The 21,723-nt window shown below is 34.4% G+C and overlaps 1 protein-coding gene across 5 annotated transcripts in view; it reads right to left on the bottom strand.

Annotated features, from left to right (window-relative positions):
* The window catches only part of LOC100399132 (disintegrin and metalloproteinase domain-containing protein 18), a 134,290-nt gene that overhangs the window by 26,995 nt on the left and 85,572 nt on the right, over window positions 1-21,723 (bottom strand). For all 5 annotated transcript variants that reach the window (XM_054243875.2, XM_035270358.3, XM_054243877.2 and 2 more), the window contains exon 17: window positions 7,553-7,633. In XM_054243875.2, coding sequence (XP_054099850.2) covers window positions 7,553-7,633 — 81 coding nt within the window. The remainder of the gene's footprint in view (window positions 1-7,552; window positions 7,634-21,723) is intronic.

The following is a 21,723-nucleotide window of genomic DNA, read 5'->3' as shown; positions in this document are numbered from 1 at the left end:
TACTTGTATTCAATTGGCAGTATAAATGTGGTCCTGTTATTAGATAAATAACTGTGATTTATAAGTATTGCATTTTTTCTAACAAGATTATAAAACATCTCATATTAGCATAAAAATTCTACACACCACTATAAGAACACAAATTCATATATATCATACATAATATTAACACATCTCACTGTGTAATATTAAAAAATAATAAACTAAAGAGAATTTATCCTAGAAATTAAAAGATAATTCAGTTTTAGGAAATTCACTACTATGTTTCACTGAAGATATTAATAGAAAAAAGACACATGATATAATTAGACAATAAAAAATAAATCAATAAAATTGAAGTCTTTCTTCATAAGTTTTTTAGCAACTTAAGTAAATATTGGAAACTTCCATGAATGTAGAATGAATATCATGTACATTATTAAACTTTAGAATACTTCAAGATGCAATTACTAAGCTGAAAAATATAAAAAACAAGTGAGACTTGAAAGTTCTTTAAGGAATGATAATTTCAAACCAATGATTGTTCCTTTATCAAAGAGGCATTTGCCAATTGGGCACATTTAGAAGTGTAACTCCAGCTTGACAGTAATGAGGGCAATTTTTAGTAGACAAACAGCAGAATTATTATCATTTTCCTGAAATGTGAGATTTGGAAAATGGAGTTGTGAAGGGCTAGAACATACAGCCATTATCTCCCTAAAGGTATTTTCCATATTCTTAAACTAAGAGCCAATTCAAAAATTTCTCTAAGCACTGCTGCAATTCTTAGAGTTTCTTGATACTGAGGAGATAAAGATGCTGCAGTTCTTTAGGTGAAAAATTTAGGTACTTATACCATTGAAATATGGTGTAACAGATTTATAAAACTAAGTCTTAGGTTTATAAAGCTGTGAATCTGTATTTACCTAGCTCAAGTTATAAATGGATTTAAAGTAATCAGCCCCACACTATTTCTGCCAAGAGAAAACTATAAAGCCTCTCCTGTAAAACATACCATCATTGTTAAACATTCCATTGCAAATTATGTAAGGAGGCTTGTAAGGAGATAGAAAGGTATCACGAAGAAAATCAGGCAATTGAAATGACTGTTCGAGGTAGCAGAAAATTACTTTAACATAATCAACAAAGAACACTTCTGTGACTCCTGATGTGTAAGGGTCTTTTCTCACACACCAAGCAATTCACCAAAAGATTCTCTAGTGGACACTAGCTAGGTGTCAATACAATACAAGGGAGTATGTAAATTAACAATACTAGGAAAATAGTGGAGTTAGCACTACAAATTCTGTAGACTTTACAAGGGTATAAAGAGAATATGCCAAATAATTACATAGATATGGGACAAATTGATTAATAAAATTCTAAAAATAGAGAAGATGAAATTTCCCCACACTATTGAAACTGATTAAAACTAAAAAGAAATTTAAAAATGAAAAAATAATATGAATAAATAGGGAACACAATACAAGGCTTTAAAAGAAATTAGAAACAGAAGAATAATAATAGAACTAGAAAATAGCTTTGGGGCCGGGCGCGGTGGCTCACGCCTGTAATCCCAGCACTTTGGGAGGCCGAGGCGGGTGGATCACGAGGTCAGGAGATCGAGACCATCCTGGTCAACATGGTGAAACCCCGTCTCTACTAAAAATACAAAAAATTAACTGAGCATGGTGGTGCGTGCCTGTAATCCCGGCTACTCGGGAGGCTGAGACAGGAGAATTGCCTGAACCCAGGAAGCGGAGGTTGCGGTGAGCCGAGATCACACCAGTGCACTCCATCCTGGGTAACAAGAGTGAAACTCTGTCTCAAAAAAAAAAAAAAAAAAAAAGAAAGAAAAAAAGAAAATAGCTTTAAAACAGCTGGATTGAAAAACAATGAATGAAAGGTCAAGAGATTCAGAACAAAATCTAACCTGTATTTGGAACACAGTACAAAACCATAAGTTTGGTGTAAATTTAATCCCAAAAGGATTAAATAGAGAATATAGAGAAAGCAAAATTAAGTAATAATTGAAAATTTTTCCAAATGGAAGAAACATAATCCTTAGTAGAATCCAGTAGCTCTGTGAGTTCCAAGTATAATGAAAGCCACACTGTAGCAAATCATATGCAAACATTTGAACCCCAATGTCAAAAAGAAAACATTTAAAGCAGGTGTTCCTCAAGAAGCAAGAGTAAATTGCATCTGACTTCTCAGAAGAGATCATGTAAGTCAATATAAAATAGATTATATTTTTTAAACTACTGAAAGAAAACTGATATAAAGATAAAACATTCAAAAAATACTTCTCAGAAAAAAACATTAATTTTAGCCACCATACTTTTTTTCAGGCTGAAGAAAAATTTTAACAGAAATAAACACAGAAACAAAGGAAAGGATACAAGAAATAGAAAGAGTAAATATATGATTAGGCAAGAGCAAATAAATAAACATAGACTGTAGAAAACAATAATTGTGGTATTTTGATGTTTAAAATACATAGAAGACAAAATAAATGAGGTCAAAAAATTCACTACCTTTTAAAACAACCAATTGTTCAAAGAAGAAATCACAAGGAAAATTAGAAAATATTTTGAGAAATGTAAATGAAAACACAACATACAAAAAGTTGTGTTATGCAGCAAATGTCTTGCCAAAGCAATTAGGCAAGAAAAAGAAATAAAAAACAACCAAATCGAAAAGAAAGAATAACATAAAATATATTTGCAGATAATATAGTAATATATGTCAAGAACCCTGAAAATCCTGTATAAACATCTTGGACTAATAAATAAACAAAGTTGCAGGATACAAAGTCAACACACACAAAAAAGAGCTGCATTTTAAAACACTAGCTAGCAACGCATAACCCAAAAAGGAAATTGAGAAAACAATATCATTTACAATATTATTAGAAAGAATGGAATACTTGAGAACAAGCTTAAAACCAAGACAAGATATATACATTCAAAATTAAAAACCATTGCTAAAGTTAAAGAAGACATAAAGAAATTTAAAAACATCTAATGTTCATGATTTGAAAGACTTAATATTGTCAAGATGACAGTACTACCCAACCCAAACCAATTTACAGATTCATAACAATCTTGATCAAAATCCCAGGGATGCTTCTTGCACAAATTAAAAAATGCATTACAAAGTTCATATGGAATCCTAAGGCATTTCAAATAGCCTTAAAAGTTTTTTAAAAAAGAATGAAGTTGAATAACTTGTAGTCCCTGAAGACAAAATTTAATGCAAAACCACAGCAATGAAAACAATGTGGTTTGATATGAAGACAGGCATATAAACAAATGGAGAAGAATAGAAAGCCCAGAAATTAACCCTAACATTTGCGGTCAAATTATTTCCATCAAGGCTCCCATGACCATTCAATGGATGAATGGCAATTGCTTCAATAAATGCTGGGAGAAGTGTATATCCATATGTAAAAGTATATTTAGAATCTTATCTCAAGCATACGCAAACATTGACTCAAAATGGATAAAAGATCTAACTGAAGAAAGAGTTAAAAAGTTAAAATTCTTAGATATAAACATAAGGGAAAAGCTTCATGACATTGGATTTGATGATTTCTTTAATATTAAACAAAAGACTAGACAATGAAAGAAAAACAAATAAACATCATCAAAATGAAAAACTTTAGTACACAAAAGCATACTATTAAGACAGTGAAAAGACACATAGAATTAGAAAATAGCAAATCACATATATAATAAGGAATTAGTATCCAGAATATATACATTCTAAAACTCAGCAATAAAAAGAAAACGCAATTTAAAAACCTGCGAAGGACTTGAAAAGAAAATTCTCTAGAGATATATGGATGGCCGATAATTGAAATAAGGCTCAACCTGGCTAATTGGGAAATGGAAATAAAAACTACAGTGATAGTCCATTTTGCAACTATTAAGATGGCTACTATTAAAAATAAATAAATATTGGCAAGAATGTAGAGAAATTGGAACCCTTGTGCTTGCATTGTTGGCGACACTGTGGCAGGGAATATGGTACTCCAAAAAAAATTGAAAATAGAATTATCATATGCTCCAGAAATTCTTCTGGGTATATACCCAAAAGGATTGAAATGAAAACAGGGACTAGAACAGGTATTTGTTTACCAATGTTCATAGTAATATTATTTACAACAGCCAGAAGGTAGAGGCAAATTCAACATCCATTGACAAATGATGGATGAACAATATGTGATATATACATACAATGACATATTTTGAAGCTTAAAAAATAATACAATTTTACTACATTATACAACATGGATGAACTTCTAAAATATCATTCTAAGTGAAAGAAGCTAGACACAAATGGACAAATACTGGATAACACCAATTATATGAGGTATCTAGAGTAGTCAATTCATAGAAACCTCAAGTAGAATATTGGTTACCAGGGGCTGGGGGAAGAGGATAATGGGGGATTTATTTTTAAAAAACAGGCAAAAAATTAGGACACTTCATCATAGAAGATATGTGTATTTAAAATAAGAGTAATGAAAGATGCTCAGCATCATGTATCATTAGAGACCTACAAATTAAAACAACATTAAATCACCATAAACAATAATTAGAATGCTTAAAATACCAATTGCTGAAAACACCAAATGCTGGTGAGGATGCCAAGCAACAAGAACTTTCATTCATTGTTGGTGAGAATGAAAAATGGCACACACACTTTGTAAGACAATTGAATAATTTTCTACAAAACTGAACAAACATGCTGCTATTATATGATTCAGTAGTTATGCTCCTTGGTATTTACCCAACTGATTGAAAAACTTAAGTCCACACCGAAACCTGTAAATGAGTGTTTGTTTAAGCAACATTATTCACAATTGCCCAAAACTGAAAATAAGGAAACCCACATTGTCCTTTAATAGATGAATGATCAAACACACTGTAATACATCTGTACAGTGGAATATTATTCAATAATAAAAGCAAATAAGCCAAAAAGCCATGAAAAGACATGGAGGACTCTTTAACAAATATTACTAAGAGACAGTAAAAAGATCATGGGTTTCTAGGAGTTTATGGAAAGAGATGAAGAGCTAAATATGTGGATCACAGGGCATTCTTAGGACAGTGAAACTATTGTGTATGATACTGTAATAATGGAAATATATTTTTAAGACCCATATACTTTTTAAGACCCATATATTTTTAGGACTCACAGAACATACAAAGAGAGTTAAATGCAATGTAAACTATAGACTGTAGTTAATAATAATGTAAAAATAGTAGCACAGGAATCATAGTGCAACACTCTAACGAAAGATGTAAAATAATAGGGCAGACAGGGAGGGAGAGGGAAAAGATAAATGGTAGTTCATTGTACTTGACACTTGTTTTTATGTAAACCAAACATTGATCTGAAAAACGTCTGCTAATTTTTTAAAAGCAACTATAGAAAATATATCATGAAGAATCACCATCAAAATAGCATAACCTTGATACAAAATCAGAAACATTAAGTATGAGATATGAAACAATCAAATTCATGAGATAGAAATGTTTATATCAAATAAAATACTCAAAAATTGAACAAAAACCAGATCATGGTCGGTTTTATTCTGGAAATTAAAGTTGGTTTACTATTTTAAAAATCAATAAACATATTTGTACATTAACAGATTAAAAAGGAAAATAATAAAGTCAACAAATGCTCAGAAAGTCTTTGATAAAATTTAACATTTATCCATAATAGAAAACACTTGGACTAGAAATAAAAGTATTATTTGAAATTGAAAATTATTATTAAAAATATTCCATAAATATCATAGTAAAGTGTGAAGTCTTGAAATTTTTTTTTCAAAATAAGGACAAGGCAAGAATATCCGCCACTTATATGGCAACTTGCATAAAATTCTATATTTAATATTCTGTTATTTTCTTGACATCTTGATATTGATGCTTAGATTACTAATTTTCAGAGTAATAAATTATAAATGTCTATGGCAACCAATGAAAAGCATATCATTAATAAAAAGAGAACAACACTATTATAATTGACAACATTTCCTGAATAATGGCATTTCACCTACATGCTAATAAAATTGATCTAGAATGGGCCAGGCGCGGTGGCTCAAGCCTGTAATCCCAGCACTTTGGGAGGCCGAGGCGGGTGGATCACAAGGTCAACAGATTGAGACCATCCTGGTCAATATGGTGAAACCCCGTCTCTACTAAAAATACAAAAAATTAGCTGGGCATGGTGGTGCGTGCCTGTAGTTCCAGCTACTCAGGAGGCTGAGGTAGGAGAATTGCCTGAACCCAGGAGGCGGAGGTTGCGGTGAGCCGAGATCGCGCCATTGCCCTCCGGCCTGGGTAACAAAAGCGAAACTCTGTCTCAAAAAAAAAAAAAAAAATTGATCTAGAATGATAAATGATAATGCTGTCTATTGAGATCTGTCACTGGAGTCTATATAAATTTGCCTAGATTCAGTAAGATTTCTATTAACTCATAATTATGTTTGTAAGTAGTTTTTTTTTTAAACATTTTAACTACAAAATATAACAAGTTTATATATAAATTAAAATAAATACATAAGTTATACCTTATGTATTTCCTTTATGAATGTAATATTTCATAGTAAGAGATTTTATCAAAAAAATCTAAAAAGTAGATGTAAAACAATGACTGAATGTAAATAACAATATATTAAGAAAACAATTGCGTACCCAATGAAACATGGTAGCAAAAATGGACAACGTATAACTTTGTGTTGAGATATTATAAAAAAATAAGGTTGAAGAACTAAAATATAACAGAGGAAGTAAAAAATTCAAGCTAAAATTATAATCACAGAAAGGAAAAAAAATGAAACAATAAAATGTGGCTATTTTCTTTGTCAACAACTGATAGCAAATGACTGATAATGTAGTAGCATTTTATATCCTCTGAATCCAAATAATTTAGAAATGATAGAATTAAATATTGATACATTCTGGTGAATTTGAGGTTACTCTTATAATGTTGAGTATAGCATGTACTGATATTTTTTTAGGAAAATAATTTTTTAAAACCCTAACATTATACATTTTAATAAATGGAAATTCAATATAAAAGTAACAAATTTAAATTACCAGATCAAAATAGACAAATAAGAAAAAATAAAAAAGCTTTTTTCAGGAAGTTGCATTTCCTATTGGAAATCTCTCCACGAGAACAATAAAAATATTCCCTGACATATCAACACGTTTTTAAATATACTTTGTAAAATGTTGTATATTCATATACCTTAATTATTAACTGTATGTGGGAGAAAAATAGTATGTTCACAATATAAGTAAAAATGCATTTATTTGTGTTTAAGGAAAAAAGTTTTTATTTAAACATATTACTAATGAAGTTATGAGTGCTTATAGTTCAATACATATCTGATGCAATTCACTTAATATGTAACATAGTGTCAAAATTAGGTAAGTTATTTTTCTTTATATTAGTCTATTTGATCTAGGCAAGTTAAAATAAGACTCTCAATTTATTTGGAGTGATCCACAACAATAACATGCAATTCAGATACAAAAGTGACTTACCCCTTTCCCTTTGCATTTTGTAGTGGCATTACAGTTATATCCCATTAAATGAGCTTTTCTGCAGGTTTTATTTACACAGTACTAAAACAAAACAAAAATTTTACAATTCACAAAACTCATATAAAACAAGAAAAAAATTAATAATTTGATATGTATGCATAAAAGATGCTTAAGTTGAAAGACTTTTTAGTAATATTAATATGGTTATTAATTAATATGATTAAGATAATATTAATCATATTAATATTTACGTTAATATACAAATAACAAAGTAATTGCAAGCAAAAACTCTGAAGGTGTTTGCCTTGACATGGTGTATGTAAGGATTACATGTAGTTTTGGTTTTTGATATTTATAGCTGCGACTGAATTGAGACATTCATCATATGAGTTTTCTATATTATGCTAATGTTTTGATATCAATAATTGATTACATGTTAATAATTTGTCCTCTCAAAAAATTGGAACAGAATTAATTTTGTGTTTAGGTCTTGAATATAATTCATAAATTATCATGTATCTTTGTCATAATATTCATCAGAATAATATGGCAAGAAAAACATTTAGCTTTATTTTTATTACGTGTAAAACTTTTATGGTGTCAAAATGGGTAATACAGTCATGAATAATCACCTGAATATGTGGTGTTTGGCCTCATTTATGTTTTTCTACTTTTTCCTGACTTTGTAAGCTTATTTTTTATTTCAAAATGTCACCATGAAATCTGTTTAAGTCATTCACAATATAACAATACTAAACATAAATAAAAATTACTTTTTAGTTATTTCCTCAAATCTGCATAAAACTAACTTATAAATTATACGTTGCATATGTCAACCCACTTTTGTCCCTCATATTGAGCAAATATCAGATGTTCTAGCCAGAGCAATTTAGCAAAAAATAAAAAGATATCCAAATTGTAAGAGAAAAGAAAAAATACAATAAAAAACTTAGAAATAAAATTAACAACGAAGAAGACTTGTACAATTAAAAACTCCAAATCATTGCTTAAAAATTAAAAGGAACGATTTTTAGCTTCCATGTAGGAATAGGAATATATGGTATTTATTTCTCCGTGCTTGGTTTATTTCAGTTAACCCAATGGTCTCGAGGTTCATCCATGTTCCGCAAATAACGTGAATTCATTTGTTTGTCGCTAAATAATGATTCTTTTGTGTGTATGTACCACATTTTTTTATCCTTTCATCCATTAATGAGCAATTAGGTTGATTCCATAGTTTGGTTATTGTGAATAGTGTGACAATAAACAGAAGACTGTAATTATCTCTTCAACATATTTATTTTCTTTTCTTTGAATAAACACCCAGTAGTAGGATTACTGGATCACATGGTAGCTCTATTTTCAGTTTTGGAAGAAACACCGTATTGTTTTCCATAATAGCGGTACTAATTTGGATTCTCACAAACAGCATGTAAGAGTTACTCTTTCTCTGCATTCTTGCTAACATGAGTTACTTTTTGTATTTTAAAAGTTTGAGGTGCTGAGCTTGCTAGTTAGCTGGGTATGAACATTATACATTATATACATGCACTGAATTACATTAATTGACATATAATTAATTGATATATAAAAATGGTACATATTTATAAGTACAGTGTACTTTTTTTATATACAGTGTACCTTGTAAATGCACAGTTTTTGTATAACAATTAAAAACAATAATTTTATGATTCACAAATTTTATATAAAACAAGGAAAAACATTAAGCAATGATTTAAATATATATGTATAAGGATGCATATACACCATCTGGTTCTTGTGTTATTTCCTTAGGGTAATTGCCTTTAGCTCTATTCATGTTGCTGCAAAGGACGTGATTTTATTCTTTTTTAGGGCTGCATAGTATTCCATGGTGTATATATACTACATTAAAAAAAATCTAATCTAGTATTGATGGACATTAAGGTTTATTCCATCCATGTCTTTGCTATTGTGAATAGTTCTGCAGTGAACACACAAATGCATGTGTCTTTTTGATACAGTGAATAATTTTCCTTTGACTATATACCCAGAAGTCAGATGGTTAGTTCAAATGATAATTATTTTAAGTTGCTTGAGAAATCTCCAAACTTCTTTTCACAGTGGCTGAACTAATTTGCGTTCCACCAATAGTGTGTAAGTATGCACTTTTCTCTTCACCCTCACCAACATTTGGTTGGTTGGGAGAGAATAACAAGGATTTATTTTTAAATGGGTACAGAGTTTCAGTTTGATGACAAAAAATGTTCTGGACATAAACAGTAGGGGCAGTTGCACAATAATATGAATGTAATTAATGAATCGTACACCTGAAAATGGGTAGAATTGTAAATTTACATTATGTGTGTATATTTTATCACAGTAAAAAAAGGGAAAATTGTATATGCCATATGAAGATTATGAAATTGTCCAAATTAAGCCTACTGACTGTAGCACCACCCACTGTAGCACCTCCCACCTATGACATTCCCAGTGCACCTGCTGGAGTGCCCCCTGCCCACGGGACCTCCAACAGAGCATCCTCTGTCCATGATGACCCCTACTGGAGTGCACACACCTTCCACTTGCCATGCTCCTGGAATCCCCTTCTAAGCACCCTGCCCATGGTGCCACATGCTGGAGTGCCTCTGTGGCACAACTCCCACACTCACCAGCACACCTACACCCATGACTTTCCACTATCTCCTATGAAGTGCTATGGCCGGTAATCTGAAAGCACTTTCACAACTCCAGTTCAACTGAAGCTCAACCTCAAAGGACCATCATCTCAGCCCAAAAGCTTCTAAAGCTGATAAACAACTTCAGCAAAATCTCAGAATACAAAATCAATGTGCAAAATTCATTAGCGTTCCAATACACCAAAACAGACAAATGAGTCAACAGTCAACAGAGTCAAATCAGAAATGTACTCCCATTCACAATTGCCATAAAAAAACATATCTAGGAATACAGTTTACTAGGGAGGTGAAAGATCTCTATAAGGAGAACTACAAAACACTGCTCAAAGAAATACAGATGACATGGAAACACATTCCATGCTCAGGGAGAGGAAGACACAATATAATTAAAATGGTCACACGGCCCTGGGCAATTAATAGGTTCAATATTACTCTCGTTAAACTACCATTGAAACTCTTCACAGAATTAGAAGAAAATTATTTCAAAATTCACATAAAACCAAAAATGAGCCTGAAAAGCCACTGCAATCCTATGCAAAGAGAACAAAGCTGGAGGCATCACACTGCCTGACTTCCAACTATCCTGCAGGAATGCAGTAACCAAAACTGCATGGTACGGGTCCAAAAACAAACACAGAGGCCAAAGTAACAGAACAGAGAACCCAGAAACAAGACCACACATTTACAACAATCTAATATTTTACAAACCTGACAAAAACAACCAGTGTGGAAAGCATACTCTATTCAATAAATGATGCCTGGATAAATGGCTAGCCATATGCAGAATATTGAAACTGGACCCCTTCCTTACACTACATTCAGAAATTAACTTAAAATGGATTAAAGTCTTAAACGTAAAACCCAAAAATATAAAAACCCTGGCAATACCATTCAGGACATAAACACAGGTAAAGCTTTCATGATGCAGATGCCAAAAGCAATTGCAACAAAAGCAAAAATTGACAAGTGGGATCTAATTTAACTAAAGAACATCTGCACAGCAAAAGAAACCAAACGAAGTTAAACAGACAACCTACAGAGTGGGAGAAAATATTTGCAAACTATATATCTGACAAAAGTCTAATAACCAGCATCTATAAGGAACTTAAAGTTTACAAGAAAAAAAATTAAACAAAAAACCATTATAAACTGGGCAAAGAACATGAACAGATACTTTCCAAAGAAGTCATACATGAGGCCAACAAACATGGGGAAAAAAGCTCAACATCATCGATCATTAAGAAAATGCAAATCAAAACCAAAGTGAGATACCATCTCATACCAGTCAGAAAGGCTATTACTAAAATGTCAAAAGATAACAGATGCTGACAAGGTTGTGGAGAAAAAGGAATGCTTATACACTATTGGTGGGAGTGTAAATTAGTTCAGTAATTGTGGAAGACAGTATGGTGATTCCTCCAAGTTCTAAAGACAGCGCTACCCCATTACTGGGTGTATACCTGAAGGAATACAAATCGGTCCAGCATAAAGGCACATGCGCAGGTATGTTCATTGCAGTACTCTTCACAATAACAAAGACATGGAATCAACTTAAATGCCTATCAATGATAGACTGGATAAAGAAAATGTGCTACATATACACTATGGAATACTATGCAGACATAAAAAAATGAAGTCATGTCTTCTGCAGGGACATGGATGGAGCTGGATGTCATTATCCTTAGTGAACTAATGCAGGAACAAAAACTAAATACTGCATGTTGTCACTTATAAGTGGGAGCTGAATAATGAGAACACATGGGCACATAGAGGGGAAAAACACACAGTTGGGACCTTTGTTAGTGTGGAAGTTGGGAAGAGGGAGAAGTTCAGAAAAAAATAATAAGTACTAGGATTAATACCTGGGTGACAAAATAATCTCTACAACAGCTCCCATAACACAAGTTTAGCTACGTAACAAACCTTTACATGTACCCCTGAACTTAAAATAAAAGTAAAAAAAGAAAAAATTGCTAATGAAAACCACAATGAGATGTCATCTCATACCAGTTAAAGTTCAGAAATAGGAGGACAGTGAGGTTGCTGAGAAAAGGCAACACTTATAAACTGCTGGTGGAAATATAAATTAGTTCAGCTGTTGTGGAAAGCACTTTGGAGATTTCACCATGAACTTAAAACAGAGCTACAATTTGACCCAGCAATATATATTTCTTTGATATACATCCAAAGAAAAGTAAGTCCTTCTACCAAAAAGACACATGTATTTATATGTTTATTACACCACTATTCACAATAGCAAAGACATGAATCAGTGAAGATGCCCATTAATGGTGAGCTGGATAAAGAAAATAGGGTACACACACATCATGGAATACTATACAGCCATACAAAAAGAATGAAATAATGTCCTTTGTATTATTTCATTCTTTTCATGGATGCAACTGGAGGATATTATCCTAAGCAAGCTGATGCAGGAACAAAAACCCCAAATATTTCATGTTCTCACTTATAAGTGGGAGCTAAACATTGAATATACATAGCAGGAAAAAAAATGGAACAATAAATACTGGTACTGCTTGAAAGGAAAAGATGGGGAAGGGAGCCTGGGTTGGGAGGCTACTTATTGGGTACTATGCTTAGTATCTTGGTGATGGAATCATTTGTACACCAAGCCTCAGTGACATATAATTCATCCACGTAAGAAACCTGCACCTATACCTCCTGAACCTAAAATACAACACAACAGAATAAAATTGTCTAATTTAGACAAGTGTATGTATGAGGAAGGGAGATGATAAGGAATCAATTGATGTATTCTTAACTACCATTTCTCACTGGATCATAGACTTGATTTAAAGTTATACATTGCTGATAAAAATAAGAAAATAAATTATGCATTGTAAATAATTTTAGGAAACAGAATAAAGTACCCTTCATGGCCACTTTAGTATGCTTCTAAATTTATATGAATATTGTATGGACATATTTTTAATGTTTTTGAGATTTTCTATCCTATTCTAAGCAGCACAAGAACTTTCTATATATATGCACAAAAGACCACATGGACATGTGAAAAATAGTTTTATATTAAAATGTATACTAATGTTATAACTGAACATATTTCATTTAATATCTGTATTTCTGCAATCCACTCTGGAAGTCTAGCTGGATGGAAGATACTTCAAGTAAAAAAAATAGGAATCTGTTTTAAAAAATCAATGTGGTCAACATCCTGTGATGAAGGCATTCTTAGCTAATGTTTAATAAATTGCCCCTATATCTGTTGACTCAATACGAATATGCACCGAAGAAAGTCACGGAAACATGCTTTTAATCACATAATACACTGCAAGTGATGGGCAGTAACATAGTTCAACAAAGAAATTTCTAGTTGCACACAGTTCTGATTTCTGTGCATTTCTTTTTTTTTCTTTTGAGATGGAGTTTCGCTCTTGGTACCCAGGCTGGAGTGCAATGGCGTGATCTTGGGTCACCGCAACCTCCGCCTCCTGGGTTCAGGCAATTCTCCTGCCTCAGCCTCTGAGTAGCTGGGATTACAGGCATGCGCCACCATGCCCAGCTAATTTTTTGTATTTTTAGTAGAGACGGGGTTTCACCATGTTGACCAGGATGGTCTCAATCTCTTGACCTCGTGATCCACCCGCCTCGGCCTCCCAAAGTGCTGGGATTACAGGCTTGAGCCACTGCGCCCGGCTGCATTTCTTAAAAGCAAATAATGAATAAAAAATATCTAAGAGTCTGAAAATAATTTTTCTTAATTTTTTTAATGTCAGAAATTGTAATCATTTAAGAAGAAAAGAGATAAGCTATAGTCATTATAGAAATGAAAAGGAAATACTTTAACCAAGATATTAGCAGGCTGTGGTCAGAATGTTTGTGTTCCCCAAAATTCACCTGTGGAAACCTAATCTCCAGTGCAATTATATTAAAAGGTGCAGCCCTTAGAAGGTGATTAGGTCACTAACCCCCATGAATGGATTTAGTGACTTAATAAAAGAGGTCCAAGGGAGCTTGTTCACCCTTTCTGTCATGTGAGGACATGGCCAGATACCAACTTGAAAGCAGAGAACGAGTTCTAACCAGGAACTAAATCTACTGGCACTTTGATCTTAGACTTCCCAGCGTCAAAAACTGTTAAGCAGTGTATCCCTGTTGTTTATAAATTACCCAGTCTCAGGTATTTCATTATAGCAGCATGAATGCACTAAGGCAGAAATTAGTACTGGGAGGTGTAATGATGCTGTAACAAATACCTAAAGATGTGGAAGTGGCTTTGGAACTCACTAATGAGTGAAGGCTGAAAGGTTTGGAAGTGCATACTAGAAAAAGCCTACATTGCTGTCAGTGGAGAATTAAGGATGATTCAGGTGAGGGCTCAGAAGAAGAGGAAAGCTATGAAAAGAGCCTCAGTATTCTTGCAAGTTACTTAACTGGCTGTGATCAGGGTATTAGTAGGAAAATGGATGGTGAAAGCCATTTTGATGAGAGCTCAACTGAAATGAATACCAAAGTACTGGAAATAAAGGGAAAGATGATCTTTGTTATAAAGTGACAAAGAACATGGCTAAATTGTGTTTGTGTCCTAGTGTTTTTTGGAAGGTGGAATTTGGTCAAGGGTGCATCATGCTTTTTTAAAAAAATCACTTTAAACTGTGAGATGAAATAAATAAATATTTATTTACAAATAAAAATAAAAAAACACAGAATTTATAATGAAAAGTAAAGCAAAACTAAAAGATTTGAAAAATTCTTAGCCCAGCCATGTTATAAAGAATGAAAAAGCACATTCAAGAGAGAACACCAAGGATATGACCAAGCCAAATTTTGAAAAAGAGATTAAGCTTTGGGAGGCAGAGGCGGGTGGATCACAAGGTCAAGAGATCGAGACCATCCTGGTCAACATGGTGAAACACCATCTCTACTAAAAATACAGAAAATTAGCTGGGCACAGTGGCATGTGCCTGTAATCCCAGCTACTCAGGAGGCTGAGGCAGGAGAATTGCCTGAACCCAGGAGGCGGAGGTTGTGATGAGCTGAGATCGTGCCATTGCACTCCAGCCTGGGTACCAAGAGCAAAACTCCATCTCAAAAAAAAAAAGAAAAAGAAAAAGAGATTAAGAAAGTTTGGAAACCAGGTGATATTCCCCAAGTCAATGTAAGAATGACCCTGAAGACATTTTAGAGATGATCAGTGCTGCCTCTCTCATTACAGAATCAGAGTTATAAGGCTTGAGGGGCAGATCTATGTCAAAAGAGAAGCCTCATGCACCCACAGGACTTTGGCACTTACTGCTTATGATGGTTCAAGTCTCTGTCCTCTGCATTCTGGCAAATTGCCCCTCAACCATACCAGGTATGGCTCCAGTGGGCCCAGATGGGATGAGGCCCAAGGGGATGTTCGTTTGGAGCACACATTCTATAAACCTTGGGGGTGTCTCCATGGTGTCTTCTCTATGAGGGCCCATAGTGAATAAGCTGTGGAGGCATGGCTGCCTTCAAAGGATGGACTTAAAAGGATGCCCCAGAGACCCTCAGAGCACAAGCAGAGAACTTTCATACTAGGACAATGCCCAGTGGAACTGGGAGCAAGAGTGAGGCCAGCATAAACAGCCCCCACTAGGGCAATGCTTACTTAAGCAATGAGTACAGAACTGTCCCTCAACCTCAGTCACTGATGTGCAACTCTAGCCTAAGAGTGCCTCAGACACACAATTACAACTTGTGAGAGGTATGGCATGGGCTGTAACCAGCAAATCCATTGAGACTGGGCTGCCCAGAATCTTGGGGGCCCAGTTCATGCCCCAGTGTGTCTGGAAGATGTGTTAAAAAATTGTTCTCCAACTCTAATATTTAATGTTTTTTGCCTCATTGGATTTTGGACTTAGTTGGAACCCTTTCTTCCTTCCTGTTTCTCCCCTTTGTAGTGGGCATGTGTATCCCAAAATAGACCCATAAAATATGCCTAATTAATCTTTGACAGTGGTGCAAAAGTAATTCAATGGAGAAAGAAAAGCCTTTCAATAAATGGTTTTGAACTAAATGGTCATACATAGGCAAAAAACAAACAAGCAAACGAAAAAACTTAAACTTCAAAAAAGTGTTAACTTAAAGCAGAACATGGACTTTAATGTGAAATAGAATATATATTTTTGAAAAGCAAGAAAACAGCTTCATGATCTGATAGCCATCCATGAGTGAAGTAATCTTCATCAGAACTCTGAAATCTGGGTCCCAGGACCTCACAGTCATCCCTTGTGGACCTAATCTCCACTCTAGCACTGCACGCAAAGCCTTCAGGTCAGTGGCAATGGACATAGACTCTAGGCCAGCACTTACAGCCCTGGTTCCAACACAGCAACAATACTTTCAAGTATTTTAGACCAGCACCCACTATCCTAGGCTTTAGACCAGCCCCTGTGGACCTAGGCTCAACAGTAACCACAGCCCTGGACTAATCCAAGGCTACAGGATGGCCCCCATGGCCCCAGGCTTCAGATGAACCAGGGTCTAGCACTACTTCAGCAGAACAAGAATCCAGGCCTACCCCAGTACACCACAATGCCAGGCTGTAGCCTGTGGGCTGAGGCTACAAGATCATTTCTGCATACCCAGGCTCTCAGGCCATAGCCCATGGACACAAGACCCAGACATGCCCCTGTATATTCAGGCCTAAGGCCTGCACCAGTGCCAGACCAGCCATCATAAACTTAGGCACCAGGTCCATGCCAGTGGACCGATGCCAGGCCCAAAGACCAGAATAAGTTCTTGCCTTTTCAAATGCATATACATCAATGTAAAACAACAAGAAACCTTATAAAACAAAGAGACATTACACTACCAAAGGAACAAAATACTCTTCCAGTAGCTGGCCCCAAAATATAGAGATTAAAAAAGATGCCTGACAAAGAATTCAAAACAATTTGAAGCAGCTCGGTGAACTTCAACAAAACAAAGAGAAACAAAAATAAATGATCAAAATGAGCAATTTATCAGAAATTAAAATATTTTAAAAAATCAAGCAGAAATTCTGTAGCTGAAAATTACAATAAATGAAATTTTAAAATGCAACAGAGAGCATCTATAGCCAAATTAATCAAGCAGGAGAAATAATTAGTAAACTGAAAAATATGTTATTTGGAAATATACATTCAGAGCAGATAAAAAATGAAAAGGAGTGAAGAAAGCTTATGAATTATGAAATAGCATGAAAGGAGCAAATGTTTGAGTCATAGGAGGTTTTGATGAAAAGAGGACAAAGAAGTAGAAATCTTACTTAAAAAATTAATAGCAGAAAACGTTTTCAATTTGGGGAACAATATAAATATCTGGGTACAGGAAGATGAAAGGTAACTAATCAGATTCAATGCAAACATGACTACATCAAGACATATTATAACCCAACTGTCAAAAGTCAAGTACACTGGTCTTCTGTTATCCATGGGAGATACATGCTAAGATATGTTTTAGAGGATACACAAAACCACAGACAGTGCTGAGCTTAATTGCCATCAACCAGAGCACATTTCTGTTTGTCTTCCACCTACAAATTTAATGTCTTTTTCATCTTATCTAAGCACCTATTATACTCTGTGGCTTGAACTGTGGCAATTTGAGATATGACAGCAAAACTAGCATGAATTTATTTTTTCATCTTTAGATTTTAAGGATAGAAGATTCACTCTTACCATAACAACCTCAGCATACAACTTTTTTCTTTCCTTACTGAAAACTTTCACTTTCTAACTTAAAGAAAATGCTCTAAAGCTTCTCCTTGGCATATATGAATTGTCTGCATCACTATTCTTGTGCTTTGAGACTATAATAGAGTAAAATATGGGTTATGTGAACACAAACACTGTGATATCATGACAGTCGATCTGATAACTGAGATAGCTATCAAGTGACTAATGGGTGGGTCACATATATAGTGTGGATACACTGTACAAAGAGACAATTCACATCTCAGGTGGGAGGGAATAGAATGATGTAAGATTTCATCATGCTAGAGAGCAATGCAGAGTTTAAAATGTGTAAATTTTTTACTACTGATTTTTTAAAAAATATTTTTGACCACAGTTGTGCACAAGTAACTGAAGCCATGAAAAGCAAAACAGGGCCGGGCGTGGTGGCTCACGCCTGTAATCCCAGCACTTTGGGAGGCCAAGGCGGGTGGATCACGAGGTCAAGAGATCGAGACCATCCTGGTCAACATGGTGAAACCCTGTCTCTACTAAAAATACAAAAAATTAGCTGGGTGTGATGGCACATGCCTGTAATCCCTGCTACTCGGGAGGCTGAGGCAGGAGAATTGCCTGAACCCAGGAGGTGGAGGTTGCGGTGAGCTGAGATCATGCCATTGCACTCTAGCCTGGGTAACAAGAGTGAAACTTCATCTCAAAAAAAAAAAAGAAAAAGAAAAGCAAAACAGGATCATTCTCCAAGATGAAGTGGGATTTATCCCTGGAATGGTTCATTGATGCAAATCAATGAATATGATACCTCATATTAACAAAATGAAAGGCAAAATCATATGAACATCTCAAAAGATGCAGGAAAAAAAAATTGACAAGAAGCCACATCCTTTCATGAAAGGAGCACCAATCATGTTAGGTATAGAACAAATGTTCCTCAACATAATAAAACCTATATATGATCAGTCTGCAACTAAACATCATACTCAATGATGAAAAGTTGAAAGCTTTTCCTTTAAGATAAGAGTAAGACAAGGATGCCTACCCTTACCACTTCTATTGAACATAGTACTAAGAGTCCTAGCCAGAGATACTAGGCAAAGTAAAGAAATAAAAGGCATCTGAATTAGAAAGGAAGAATTTAAATGGTCCCTGTTTGCAAATGATGAGTTCTTTTATATAGAATACCTTAAAGACCCTAAGAGGTTAAAAAAAAAAAACTATTTAAAGTAATAAATAAATTGAGGAAAGTTGCAGGATTTGAAATAAATATACAAAATCTATTAGTGTTTCTATACGCTAACAACAAATATTCTAAAAAAGAATAGTAAAGAAGTTATTCTGTTTATAATAGCTCCTTAAAAGTGCTTATGAATAAATTTAATCAAGGAGGAAAAACACCTGAACACTGAAATGTATAAAACCTCAATGAAAGAACTTGAACATGGTACAAACAAATGAAAAGATAGATCATTTTCACAGATTGTAAGTATATTTTTAAGGGTCCATACTATTCAAAGCAACCTACAGATTCAATGCAATCTGTATCAAAATACAAATGACATTCTTCATAGAAATAGAAAAACAATCTAAAATTTATATAAAGCAACAAAAGACCCTGAATAGTAATAACATTCTTGAGCAAACATAAGAAAGCTGACTATATACTACAATATCTGACTTTATACTACAAATTGATAGTATGCAAAATGGGTACTGGGATGAAAACAAATATATGGACAATGGGACAGAATAGAGAGCCCAGAAATAAATTCACACATGTAGAGTCAATGGATTTCAGAAAAATATGCCAAGAACACACACAACATGAAAATGGCAGTCTCTTCAAAAACTGGTTAAGAAAATTTGATATTATAGTCAATATCCATGGATATTATATGTAGAAGCATGAAATTAGACCTTTATCTCACATCATACAAATATTGACACAAAATGGTTTAAAAAACCTATAAAACTTGATTGTAAAATTAATACAAGAAAACAGGGGGAAAGCTCCATGACATTGGTTTGACCATGATTTTGGAAATATGAATTGAAAAGGCAACAAAAGCAAAAATAGACAAATGGGATTATATCAAACAAAATCTTCTGTGCAGTCAAAGACACACTTGACAGACCAGACAACTTATGAAATGAGAGAAAATTTTTGAAAACCATATGTCTGAGGAGGAGTTAATATCCAAAATATATGAGGAACTCTAACTAATGAATGGTAAGAAAACAATCTGATTAAAAATTGGTCAAAGTATATAAATAGAAATTTATCAAAAAAGATAAAAATTGCCAATAGATGTTAGAAAAAAATACTTAAAATCACTAATCAATCATTAGAAAAATGCAAATTAACACCACAATGGGATATCACCTCATACCTGTAAGCATAGCTATTATCAAAAAACTAGAGATAATAGGAGTTAAAGAAGATGTGGAGAAAAGGGAACTGATATGATTTGGCTCTGTGTCCCCACCAAAATCTCATGTTGAATTGTAATACCCAGTGGTGGAGGAGGGACCTGATGGGAGGTGATTGAGTCATGGGGGCAGATTTACCCTTTGCTATTCTTATGATAGTGTGACAGTGAGTTCTCATGAGATCTGGTTGTTTGAATGTGTGTAGCACTTCCTTTTTCTTTCACCTCTCTCTTCTCTTCTCTCTCTCTCGCCCCCACCATCTCTCTCTCTCTCTCCAGCCATGTGGAGATGTGCTTACTTCCCCTTTGGTTTCCTTTTTTTAAACTCTTTTTTTTATTGCATTTTAGGTTTTGTGGTACATGTGAAGAACATGCAAGATAGTTGCATAGGTACACATGTGGCAGTGTGATTTGCTGCCTTCCTCCCCTTCACCTATATCTGGCATTTCTCCCCATGCTATCTCTCCCCAACTCCCCACTCCCCCCACCTCCCTGTCCCTCCCCTATTCTCCTCAACAGACCCCAGTGTGTAGTGCTCCCCTCCCTGTTTCCATGTGTTCTCATTGTTCAACATCCACCTATGAGTGAGAACATGTGGTATTCCATTTTCTGTTCTTGTGTCAGTTTGCTGAGAATGATGGTCTCCAGGCTCATTCATGTCCCTACAAAGGACATGAACTCATTGTTTTTGATGGCTGCATAATATTCCATGGTGTATATGTGCCACATTTTCCTTGTCCAGTCTATCATCGATGTACATTTGGGTGGGTTCCAGGTCTTTGCTACTGTAAACAGTGCTGCAATGAACATTCGTGTGCATATGTCCTTATAGTAGAACAATTTGTAATCCTTTGGCTAGATACCCAGTAATGGGATTGCTGGGTCAAATGGAATTTCTATTTCTAGGTCCTTGAGGAATTGCCACACTGTCTTCCACAATGGTTGAACTAATTTACACTCCCACCAGCAGTGTAAAACTGTTCCTATTTTTCCACATCCTCTCCAGCATCTGTTGTCTCCAGATTTTTTAATGATTGCCATTCTATCTGGTGTGAGGTGGTATCTCAATGTAGTTTAGATTTGCATTTCTCTAAGGACCAGTGATGATGAGCATTTTTTCATATGTTTGTTGGCCTCATGTGTGTCTCCTTTTGTAAAGTGTCTGTTCATATCCTTTACCCACTTTTGAATGAGCTTGTTTGTTTTTTTCGTGTAAATCTGTTTTAGTTCTTTGTAAATTCTGGATAACAGCCCTTTGTCAGATAGGTAGACTGCAAAATTTTTTTCCCATTCTGTTGATTGCTGATTCACTCTAATGACTGTTTCTTTTGCCGTGCATAAGCTGTGGAGTTTGATTAGGTCCCATTTGTCTATTTTGGCTTTTGTTG

The sequence above is a fragment of the Callithrix jacchus genome, chromosome 13 (genome assembly GCF_049354715.1).
Source record: "Callithrix jacchus isolate 240 chromosome 13, calJac240_pri, whole genome shotgun sequence".
Taxonomy (NCBI): Eukaryota; Metazoa; Chordata; class Mammalia; order Primates; family Cebidae; genus Callithrix; species Callithrix jacchus.
The sequence above is the reverse complement of the archived record's forward strand: the minus strand, read 5'-3'. Positions and strand labels throughout refer to the sequence as shown.